The 12,122-nt window shown below is 44.1% G+C and overlaps 1 protein-coding gene across 4 annotated transcripts in view; it reads left to right on the forward strand.

Annotated features, from left to right (window-relative positions):
* Positions 1-2,293: 2,293 nt before the first annotated feature.
* Positions 2,294-12,122, forward strand: part of ADAMTS20 (ADAM metallopeptidase with thrombospondin type 1 motif 20) — an 82,291-nt gene continuing 72,462 nt past the window's right edge. The window contains exons 1-3 of one of the 4 annotated variants that reach the window (XM_081022244.1): positions 2,314-4,325; positions 4,363-5,552; positions 6,987-7,333. In XM_081022244.1, the coding sequence (XP_080878370.1) occupies positions 5,462-5,552; positions 6,987-7,333 (438 nt within the window). In that variant the 5' untranslated portion in view covers positions 2,314-4,325; positions 4,363-5,461. Of the gene's footprint in view, positions 5,553-6,986; positions 7,334-12,122 lie in introns of those variants that run through there. The other 3 variants (XM_081022245.1, XM_081022243.1, XM_081022246.1) reach the window with 3 other exon arrangements.

The following is a 12,122-nucleotide window of genomic DNA, read 5'->3' on the forward strand; positions in this document are numbered from 1 at the left end:
CGGGGGGGGGGGGGATTGTGGAAAGTAAGATTATATAATATTAGTGTTATGAAACCACTGTGGAACTATCATGGCTGTTCCTAGAACATCATGAAGAAAATGGGATCCGTCATTAGAAAAAACCTTTATGAGCCAGACTGAACTCTGTAGGAATACTGCTGATGTGAGTGGAGTTATACTAGGATGATTTTGATCTATTCCTTGTGAGAGCTATTTCTCATTCACCAAGATAACAGCTGCAGAATGCTCATGACAACTGTAATCTTTTTCTTCTTCTTTTTTTTAAGGATTAGAAGTAAAAGACTCTCCAGGACAGAATGGCAGTCCAAACTTTCTAGCTCCGTAGTAATGGAGTAAGCGGTATTTTTTCATGATTGTGTTTTGTGTGAAGCAAGTCTCAATTCTCGTGCAAGTTCTTTGCTTTCCACACATGCACGCGTATATATATATATGGATTCTGCACTGACCTGTATTTCCATCCCCTCCCCTGTGTAGCTGAAAATTCCCGCCGGCTGACATAACAGCTGTACAGTGCTGAAGGAGATCCAAAAAAGGCTGAAGTGCCATTCTCTGGTTGCTGTTTCCAGCCCGACAGCATAAACGAAGTAACCATTTGCCAGCTTCTGATTCTCTGCTCTTGGTATCTGCTTACAGTACATGACGATTGCAGGGCATTGCACATCTCACACTCAAGCAGGAATCTTGAGTATTGAGAAACCCTTATGTAAGATCTTAAGATGTTGTTACACTGCTGCAGGTATAATTGCAGGTATTAGTGTCTAATGTGCACTCAAAATACTAAGAATCTACATTTCACGGAGTAAATACTTTTTTCATACTTTTCTGTATTAATTTTTTTTTAATGAGGAACATGCACCTGTTCGTTAAACCGATTTTTTTGTGTGTGTCATTTGTGAACCTAAAAAAGGACAGTGCATTTTAATAGTCCTAATATCACTATAACAAACTGCCTATATTTGTTTTTTAAATTTTAATAAAAGGAGGCTGGCTTAAAAGGTTAACATCCCTAATAAACTAAAAGGGTGATAAAAAAAATTAGAATGTTAAAAGATTTCTTGAGTTTTTGTAGCATGGGTTGGCAACAGTTTTGCAACTATCATACTGGAATGCCAGACCCAACACCTGTCTATCTTTAGAATTTATAACCTGCCCCTTCATTCACATGGAATGTGAAGTCATAGATTTTAATACTTTTTTTTAAAGGTGAGGTTTATGCACACTTTTTCTTTACCTGTTTTAGAAGTGCAACCTCTACTTGAATTGCTCCTATGTCCTATATTTCCCCAGTAGCAACTCCTTCAAATTCAGTTACAGTTTGACTTAATTACCAAACATCAAGCACTGGTTATTCTGACTGTAATTTAACCTGCAGCGTGGACAGAAGCAGGAAGCAGTTTTATTACTTCTCTGCTTGCACAGAGTGAGTTCTTCCCTACTTTCGTCTCTAATCATAGCAACACATTGTGGGATAACTATGAACCAGTGTTTTCAAAAGGGGGGATATAAATCTGGAAGAAACTATGGTGATATACACCAAAAGGCCAGAGAAATGTTGATGGAGCCAAAGAAAAGTAGGTACTGCTTTTTATCAGTCCAACAGTTTTCTCCTGGTAAAATGGTGAGTATGGGTAGATGTACCTACAATGTATCAGGCTGGGAATATTTTTCCCCCTTCAGAGAACTTTCCCCCCAAAGCTACTAGGGCTAATGGACTGAGTACTAGGATACAATGGTGTCTTTGTAAGATGCAGGGGAATTTTAAGTGGGAATCTCCAGGACATTCATTTCAGCATACATCACCACTGAAAAGGTCTAAAAATCACTGCAATTTTAACTGAAAGGAGAAAGTATGAATAAGCACAGATTTTGTTTTTTGATACACAGGCTTTTGAAGGAACTGGCATAGGCACATCATTCCATACATTTCTACTAGACAATGTAAGTGGATGGATTCATTTCACTGCAGTTGGAACTATTTTCTCAAAGGCAATTCTTTGTTAGCAACAACAATATGCACGCAGATTTGAAGAAATGGAAAACGTTTCCACACCAGAAGTTATGGTTCCAGGATGTGTAACTTGGCATATTTCTATGGATTTCATCAGACTAACTTTGTTTATAGTAACAATCAATTTCTACATAGTCAAAGCTATGAATGTTTTTGTATTTTACTTCTCGCTAGAATAATTACAGAGCAATGGATTTCTCATTCCCTCCTACAATGAACAAATGGGGAATGGATTTTGTAAAAAAAGAAAGAAAAAAAGTATTTATTGATCTATGGAGAAAGATAGTACTGTAATAAGTCTAAATTCTCCTTCCCTTAACTGTGTTGCATATTCTCATCCCTACTGTTGAAGAATAAAGCTGGAAGACAGGCTGGCACTCTTATGGAGCAGAGCCTCCTTGGTAGCTGCACCACATCTGTAATTTCTCCTCCCTGGAAGGATCATCTAGTGGGAAAGACCTGGTATTAATCCCTAACACAAGGTGGGCAGGGAGGCCATGCGCTGGGATAGGAATGAAAAGTGAAGCTCCCTGCTCCTCAGCTGACTGGCGTGGATCCCTTGAAGGTCCAGTTTTGATCCCTATTGTGGTACACGGGGGAGGTTTTACCCTTCCTGTTCAGTGTGCCACAATGGGGATGAACCATCATTCATCACTCATCAGATGATTTACGTAAATATGGGGGGGGGGTGTCTTCCCAATTGTTGTGTGTGAGGCATGGAGGTTAAAACTTCTCCATCCAGCATACCACGATGGAGATGAAAGTCAGACCATCCCTGCCCTTCAGCAGATCAACACTGTTGAACTGGGTAGGCACAGATTTCATCCTTATCCCAGTCCATGGCAAATGCTGGGAAACAGATTGAGAGACCTAGCAACCAAACTAGGCCCACAGACCAAAGGGTCCTCCATCCCTGACCTAGTCCAATAGTCTGAACCATCTGACAAAAACTTTTTTGGAGCACTATAAGAAAAAAGTGTCAATGGTTTAATGTTAAAGGTTTGAGAATATTAATCCACATTGTGTGCATAGTTACTTGCCTTAGGTTAATTCTTAATTGGTAAAAGGTGGGATATGAAAATCATGGGCAACCCAAAGATTATATTCTAACAGCTGTGTATCACTGAAGATAACACTTTCATCAAATATCATTTATTTTAGGGTATCAGTTAAAAACTGGTCCCTTCTACCTGGCAGCAATAGGTTATAGTTGAAAGCCCTCATTTCAGAACATTCTTCCATAAAACTCCACTGAACAAGCATCACTAATTTGCAATATATGATAGCCATCTTCAAATATTGAAAGGGCTGAAACATGGAAGATGGAGCAAGCTGTTTTCTCCTGCTCTGGAGGGTAGGACTCAGTCCAATGGATTCAAGATACAAGAAAGGAGATTCCGACCAAACACCAGGAAGAACTTTCTGACAGTGACAGCTGTTCAAGAGTGGAATGGACTCCTGTGGGAGGTGGTGGACTCCCCTTCCTAGGAGGTTTTTAAGCAGAGGTTGGATGACCATCTTCATGGATGCTTTAGTTGAGATTCCTACACTGCAGGGGGTTGGACTAGATGACTCTCAGAGTCCCCAACTCTACAATTTTATGATTATTTATTCTTAATTACAGTACTGCAGGAAGCACTGTGTATTGTCAGCCTTAACTGACACTGCTTTTAAATGAAGAAGTTATTGCAGTTGTTTATTCCCGCCCCCCCAAAGGTACAGTAGTACCTCGGGTTAAGTACTTAATTCGTTTCAGATGTCTGTTCTTAACCTGAAACTGTTCTTAACCTGAAGCACCACTTTAGCTAATGGGGCCTCCTGCTGCCGCCGTGCCACCGGAGCACGATTTCTGTTCTCATCCTGAAGCAAAGTTCTTAACCCGAGGTACTATTTCTGGGTTAATGGAGTTTGTAACCTGAAGTGAAAAGTAACCCAAGGTACCACTGTATACAAGCTTTGGTGGCATCATCACAGTGATGATAATTTGTTGGGGGGGGGGAGGGAAAACCTGGATTCAGCCCAAAGTATCCTATCCCATCCCAAGATATCCGACGCCATACTTCCTCTTGGAGGTGTGCAGTATTTTGAGGACTATCAGTTTGAGGCATTAAAAAGAAACAAGAGCCCATTAGATAAAAGGCAGAAGATGGCACTGCATCCTCTTTGTGTGGGCTACAAAACTGCTTCCCACAACTCTGCCTCGCAGACTCTTGGAAGGATGGCTGTGGCTTCTGAGCCAATGCCACACAACTTACAGATATCAGGACACCACTGAATCCAGGCCCCAGCACCTAGTGTTTTCTTTAAAAATAAAAAATCCAGTAGCAGACAAGCATCAACCTAGATTGCACACCCCTCTCCTCCCCAAGCATCTTTGCCCAGTCCAGTGAGACTTACTGCTTTACTTTGGGGGTTTGTTCTGGCTGCCTTCTATGGGTTTAGGACTGCCATACGTCTGGACACTACTGGGATTTCAATGGCGGAATTGACATTGGAGGGAATTTCCCAAAAGTGGTGCTTTGTCCTGGAGTTCAGGAAAGTCAATCGAAAAATCATGTTTTTTTCCCCACGTCTTTCCCTTTTAAAAAGCTCAATGATTTAGGTGGTTTCCTTTAAAAAAAGCGTTCAGCAACTTGGGGTCTTCCTAAGAACTTTCGGGGTGCCCTGGTTTTTTACTTTTCGAAATCTGGCAACCCTAGAACCCAACTGGGATTCGATTTCTCGTGCTTTCTTTCCCAGAACTTTTAAGGTGGATTTTTGCAACGGGTCCCCTTTCTATTCTCCCGAGGCTACCTATAAGCAGGAATAAAGAACCGCACGCCTTGCTTCCAGGGCCGGTTGCTTTCCGCGACCCGCCTCTGGCAAGCCAGCCGCGCAACCTCGAGCCTGCTCCGTGCGCGAGAGCGAGCCGAGCGCGAGCGAGTCGGTAGCGCCGCCGCCGCCGCGACTCCTCCAATCGCTGGTCAGGTCCCTGCCCCAAGGGGGCGGGCAGAGTCTTTGATGTCGGGGGTCCCGGGGTGGCCGGAGAGTCCGCGAAGCTGGCACCCTTCCCTCCTTGCGCGGCAGGAAAGAGCGAGGCGGCGGCGGCAGCAGCAGCAGCAGCTCTGGAGGGAGCGAACGTGGAGGGGAGGCGGCGGCAGCGGCGGCAGCAAGAGGCAGCGGCAGCAGCAGCAGGGCGCGCCGAACCGGCAGCGTCGCCTTTCGCGAAGAAGTCCCAGGCGAGCGGGGACGCCAGGGCGGAGAGGAAGAGGCGGCGGCGGCGGAGGAGGAAGAGGAGACGCGGCGGCGGCGGGCGCAGCGCGGGCGCCGCGGGAACATGAGGGAGCCGCGCCGTCCGAGGTCGGCCCAGCCGGCGAGCGGCTGCGGTAGCTGCCGCGGCCGCCGCTGAGGCAGCAAGGAGCGGCGCCGGAGGCGTTTGAGGCAGGCGGAACCATGCGGGGTCCGGAGGGGTTGGCGAGGCTGCTGTACCTCGCCGCCCTGCTCGTCGCCAGGACGTGGGAAGCCCGCCTGCACCCCAAGCAAGGTAAAAGAGCCGGCCGGTTCGAAGAGCGCGCCCGCCCGGGCTCGGGCACCCGCGCGAAAAGCCCCGCAGGTCCCCGGCCACTCGCCTCACGCCCCTCTCCGCCAGCAGCCGCTTTCTAGGAACCCGAGGCTTTGGCGCTGCGCTGGCGGCGGAGGAGGAGGGACAGCGGCGTGAGGCGAGCGCGCGTGCGCGTGGGGAAGGCGCCTCGCACGTGCGGGAAAAGCGCGCGGCGCGCGCTGAGGCGAAGGCAGAGCCCGGCTGGGGCTGGGCGCTTGTCTCTTTCAGGTGCATTCCCGCCTGGAAGGCCTTTTTCTCCCCGTCCTCGTACATGGTTACACTATGGCAGACAGGCCAGAGCAAAAAACATTTCAGGCACCCATAAGAAAGACATTGTTGTGTGGAAAATACTAATAAAATTCATTTATTAAAAAGAAAAAGAAAAAGAAAGAAAGACATTTGTCCTGGGTTGTGTTTGGAGTTAGTTATTCAGTGGGAAAAGAGGAGCAGTGCCTGTTCCTGCTGGCCTTCTTTTATTCTTGCATGGACGTCAGAATTAATTCATAAGCCCCTGAGGAAATAACATTTTCTCACTTTTATATCATAGGATGGGTTTTGGAATATGCTAGACCTTCAGTGTTAACTCAGCTAAGTTTTACTCCGGGTCAGCCCACTGAATTAGCATGATTAACTTAGGCTCGTTAATTTTTAGTATGTGTTCTCTGAGCAAAATTTAATCAGTTAGCACCCAATTAATGCTAGAAAGAGCCCTGAGATTTTGGACTGGTTTTATTCATCTGGTGACTTAACATCATCATTATTCAAGTTTTAAAATGGTGCGTAGGAGCGTAGCCAGAAAATAGCCTGTATTGTATTGTTAGGAAGGTCAGGTATGAGTGAAGCAAAAGCCATTGTTTTTGCCCTTTGTATATTGATGATGCATGTATTGCACCATTGTTAGTTTGTACATCTTTTTCAAACCATGACGACCGAAAGATTGAGTCAGAGAATTGGGCCGACTTAGCTTATTACTGTCTATACCAGGCATGGCCAAACTTGGCCCTCCAGCTGTTTTGGGACTACAACTCCCATCATCCCTAGCTAACAGGACCAGTGGTCAGGGATGATGGGAATTGTAGTACCAAAACAGCTGGAGGGCCAAGTTTGGCCATGCCTGGTCTACACTGACCGGCAATGGATCGCCAAAGTGCTTGACCAGGGCTTTTGCCCCAATCCTATCTGGAGTTGGTGCATGTGCAGATTATTTGCTCAACCTCTCTGCTTTCAAAAGGGCAGATTGTATTGCACTGGTTTTCCCAAAGAACAGAAAGTCTAGCCTTGTCTCCTTTGGTAGGCAGCAGACTGTGATGTGGGCCCATGCCTGTATCAGGAATCTGCACCATATTCAAAGTGTGTACCTTTGCTGTTTTGTTGCAGAGACTTTGGTGAAACATCTGCCGTCCTATGAAATAGTGACACCTACGCGGGTGAATGAATTTGGAGAAACTTTTCCTCATACTCACCACTTCAAAAGGAGGAAAAGGAGCATGGAGACAGGTGTGGAACCCATCCCTTTCAGGACTCACTACCGCCTCAGTGCCTATGGACAGGTATTCCAGCTGAATCTGAGTGCTGACACCAGCTTCATCGCTCCTCACTATATTGAAGTACATGTGGGGGCCACTGAAAGGCAGCCCCCCTCAGATTTGCGCCACTGCTTCTACCGTGGGCATGTTAATGCACAGGAAATGCACACAGCAATCTTCAGCATTTGTGGTGGCTTGGTAAGTACTGTGTTTCTTTCATTCAGGTTTGTTCTGTCTGAATGGGAGAGTTGACTTGTTGGACAGCTGGCTGCTGAAGTGGAGGTTTTATGGGTTGCTGACCATAAAGGAAAGAGATTCTGAAGCGCTGTTGGCTTCAAATAGAGATGATATTCTTTGGGATACATATATGGCGTTTATATATAATATCTACATTTACCTTAATGGCATTCTGTCTGATATCATGAACTTTGTAAAATGCAACAAAACTGTGTTGCGGTTTGGGATTCTGGCAGTCTTCTTTTCTCTGTCCAAAGTATGATGCTGGAATTCAGTAGAGTATACCTTTTCCAATGGCACTATATAGGGTTGCCATATGGCCTTTTTAAACAGAGTCTGGGCGGAAATCGCTTAAATGTTGGAAATCGCATAAATGTCGGAAGTGTAGATTTTGGTTAATTTCATTAAAAATAGCTGAAAAACTTGTGTTTTGTTTTCTGAGATTTTGCAAACTCAGAAGGGATTATAAAGAACCGTTGCAGCATACATGGTGTGTCACTTCAATTCACGTTTCGTCCGTCCTACTCACTAGGGAAAGTGCTCCCCACCACTAGCAAATTGCAAGGCTTTATTCACATTTTTTAAAAACAGATTGGAAATTAAGGCTGAGAAGTGATGTATCCAAGACCATGCAACAGCCTGTGCTAGGGCTTGGAAGCAGAACTCTCAGGTCCCATGTGCTATCTGCTATCTAAAAAGTTACTGTGTTGCCTATGGGTGTGATATATGAGCACTTTCTACAGCCAGCTAGCCCTTCTGAGCCTCGATTCATCTCCAAAAAGTGGATTCAGCATCTGCTGCTGAATAACTCAGGTCTTTTGAATTTCAGCCCGTGTTTCATATTTCCAGCTATGACTTAATTTATGTCCAGATCTACTTTTAGCAATGTCAACAGATTAACTACAATTTTAAGTTCTTTTTAAGGAAGTTTATTTGAGATCTGAGCTATGGAAGACTGAAACTCTTTGAGTGCTGGAATCTTGAAAAGAGTGGGGGAATCCAGCTATTGCACTATTGTACACTTTTTGACATAAGGCTGTACTGGTACATGGATGAATGGAGTTAAATAGACTATATTTTGCAAGCCATTTAAACCTACAAAGGCATTTCCACTGTGAGTTCCAGCTGTGTTTTGCTGCGATGGTACTTAAGGCGAACAGAGGGTTATGGAAAGGTCCATTGAGCATGTGTCCATTGAGGTCCATTGAGCATGTGTAAATGTCCTGTGAGTGCAGTTTTTGGCCACAGGAGGGCTGCTGAGAGGGGATGGGTCAGTGGCAAGAAATCCCCATGCATGAAAAGTGATGGGGTAAATGCAAAGGGTGAATGGATTGTATCCTGTGTAATTTCTGTTGAAATGATTCGCCTTCTAGTGTTTTAACTGTTTCCTAAGAACCATTTGGCTCTTTTATTGAAAGCTATTTATATTATTTCAGGGATGCAGGTGGCGCTGTGGTCTAAACCACAGAGCCTAGGGCTTGCCGATCAGAAGGTCAGCAGTTCGAATCCCCGCTACGGGGTGAGCTTCCGTTGTTCGGCCCCAGCTCCTGCCCACCTAGCAGTTCATAAGGACATCAAGTGCAAGTAGATAAATAGGTACTGCTCTGGTGGGAAGGTAAACGGCATTTCCGTGCGCTGCTCTGGTTTGCCAGAAGTGGCTTAGTCATGCTGGCCACATGACCCGGAAGCTGTCTGCAGACAAACGCCGGCTCCCTTGGCCTATAGAGCGAGATGAGCACGTAGCCCCAGAGTCATCCACGACTGGACCTAACGGTCAGGGGTACCTTTACCTTTACCTTTATTTATATTATTTACACAAAACCCCTTTATTTATTATTGGTATTAATCACATTAGGATTTCATGTTATTTACTATTATTTCCTAGGAAGTAGAATTGATGGTGCAATTGGTGCTTAATCTATACACATGTTTCAGTAGTTGTTCTAGTATCTCTTCCTGCCCTTTGCTGAAGTGCATTTATGGCTCAAAGTGTGTTGAGATTCATGATCTAGAGTTATGCATATTTAAGACGTGAAAGTTTGTGGCTTGCCACTTTGGCTTGTTTCCTGAGAACTATTGCAGCCCCCATTTCTCAATTTCCATACTAAGAGATACATTATGAGCATACAGTAACTTCAAAATAGGATATTGCTGTTGTGGTTTCAGTTTGTCTTATTCGTTATAGTTTAACAATGTTGTATCTTCTAGCTTTACTATTGCCTCTTATCAGTAAACAAAATCAGATTTAATAGAATCATAGAATTAATAGTTGGAGGGGACCTGGAGAGTCATTTAGTCCAATCCTCTGCAGTGCAGGAACCTCAGCTAAAGAATCCATTACTCCCAGCACATTTCTGAGCACAATCCAAAGTGTTGCTGCTGACCTTTAAAGCCCCAAAGGGCTTCGGCCCTGTATACCTGAAGGAGCATCCCCACCCCTCATCTTTTAGCCTGGACACTGAGATCCAGCTCCGGGGGCTTTCTGGCAGTTCCCTCATTGTGAAAAGTGAGGTTACAGGGAACCAGGCAGAGGACCTTCTCGGTAGTTTTGCCCACTCTGTTGAACACCCTCCCGTCAGATGTCAAGGAAATAAACAACTATCTGACTTCTAGAAAACATCTGAAAGCAGCCCTGTATAGGGAGGTTTTTAATGTTTGATGTTTTCTGTAGTTTTATAATTTGTTGTTAGCCTCCCAGAGTGGCTGGGACAACTCAGCCAGATGGGTGGCATATAAATAACATAATCATTACCATTATCATTTCATTTTGGGTGAAGAGAGAGGCAGCTCCTCTCTCTGTCACCCAATAGCATTTCTCCATCTTCTTCACTCAAGGGACCTATTGCTTGCTTGTTCTTCCTCTTGCTTTGAACGTAGCCAAAGAAACCCTTTTTATTTGACAAATCTGAGTCTGCTACACAGAAAATCTGTAATTATCAACCTACCTGTAACCTCCCTTCCATGCTTCTTAATACAGAAGTTGAGAAATTGGGGTTGGGCGAAATGCTAAAGGGTTGGTAATGGCCTCTACCTATGACAGACACCCTCCCTCACCCTTGTTCTTCTTTCACAAGGCAGCAGAAAAAACCTAGGACACAGGTGTGGTCCTTGGCAGCCAGGACTCTAACTCTGGCTATGAGGAATCAAACTGTATCTTTATTGCCTATTCCCACCCCAGGGTTAGAGGTGATGTGAGTTGTAGTCTAGCCACACATTTCCCATATTTGCTCTAAAGGCCTCTCAGTCTACTGGTACCCTCCAGGCAAAGGTAGTCTTGAATTGGCTCAGCACTTAACACCTAATGTTTAGCAGAAATCGTCCAAGCTTTTGAAGGATCGTCTAACTGATTTGGGGCGGGGGATACGTATCTTTTTCTACCCTATTTCTCTTCCCATGAGTTCCTCGTGAGTACCCACGTTTATGCCTTTGTTACCTAATGAATGTTCTGCATTCTGTTTTCATTCTACACCATATGAGGAAGTATTTCCAAACCAGACAAACCAGGATTGCAAGAGCACCAAACCATAGTTTGATATTAAATCCAAACCAATCCATGTCTTCAGGATTTGTAAATCCTTCAAAATATCAATAACCAAGTTGTGTCATTATCAAGTGGCATCATTTTTTTGGAGTTATGGGGATGCAATCTTATTTTGTAGAAGGCTAGTTATATTAATATCAATAATTATATAATAAGCAGTGTGAAAATGATTCCAGATGAAAAAATCTTTCCTCGTTTTGTGCCAAACCCTGATACATTAGAGAACAGTTCCTTTCATTATTGCAATTGAAGTATGAGAAGCTCCTTTGATTGATTTGATGACAATTATGTCACACAGTTTCACATATTTGTGAGGAACTGCAATGGATCATTGCTGTAAATGTCAGAGGAAGAAAAAAAATAGGACTTAAAAAAAGCCTACAAGAAGTTTACAAGCTAAGATTTCAAACATATTCTGAATGTGCATGCAATTTGCCTGAAAATAATCAGATATATAGTTACTTGAGTAGAGTATATTATCATAATTCTGCATTTGTCCAAGCCTGTTTATATAAACAGAGTTTATAGCAGTGGCAGGACTGAAGGTCTAGGCACCGTGACTGCAGTCCTTCACTCAAATATATGTACTCAACACTGAAATAAATGAGATACATTCATTACTGTTCACTGTGGGTTCCAGTGTGCCATATTACATGTACTTATCTGGGAGTGAGCCCCTTTTAACAAAAAGTCATTTACTTCTGAGTAGTCATGTTTAGGGGTGTACTGTTAAGAGGGCACTTCTACAAGCACTGCTTCAGATATGACAAAATTCCTCTGTGGAAAGCACATCTAATGAAAATCTATGTGTGGGTTGCCAGGTGTAAACATACCATAGTACTTAACATTTTCTTCATAGAATCATAGAATTGTAGATTTGGAAGGGACCTCAAGGGTCATCAAGTCCAACCCCCTGTATTGCAGGAATCTCAGCTACAGCATCCATGACAGATGGCCATCCTACCTCTGCTTAAAAACCTCTAAGGAAGGAGAGTCCACAACCTCCTGAAGGAGACCATTCCACTGTCAAACAGCTTACATGGCAGTGTTTTTGCTGTGTGTGCATGCACACAAACACACTGAAGGGGTCCTAAGCATATGATAAGTACTTCTTGAATAAATGCTGTGGGCTAACTAGAAACATTTCTTAAAGATGTGATTCAGTCATGCAATGTGCATACGTTCTGGCATGCAGATGTTAGAAGGGAA

Source organism: Podarcis pityusensis (assembly GCF_964106645.2).
Source record: "Podarcis pityusensis genome assembly, chromosome: 10".
Taxonomy (NCBI): Eukaryota; Metazoa; Chordata; class Lepidosauria; order Squamata; family Lacertidae; genus Podarcis; species Podarcis pityusensis.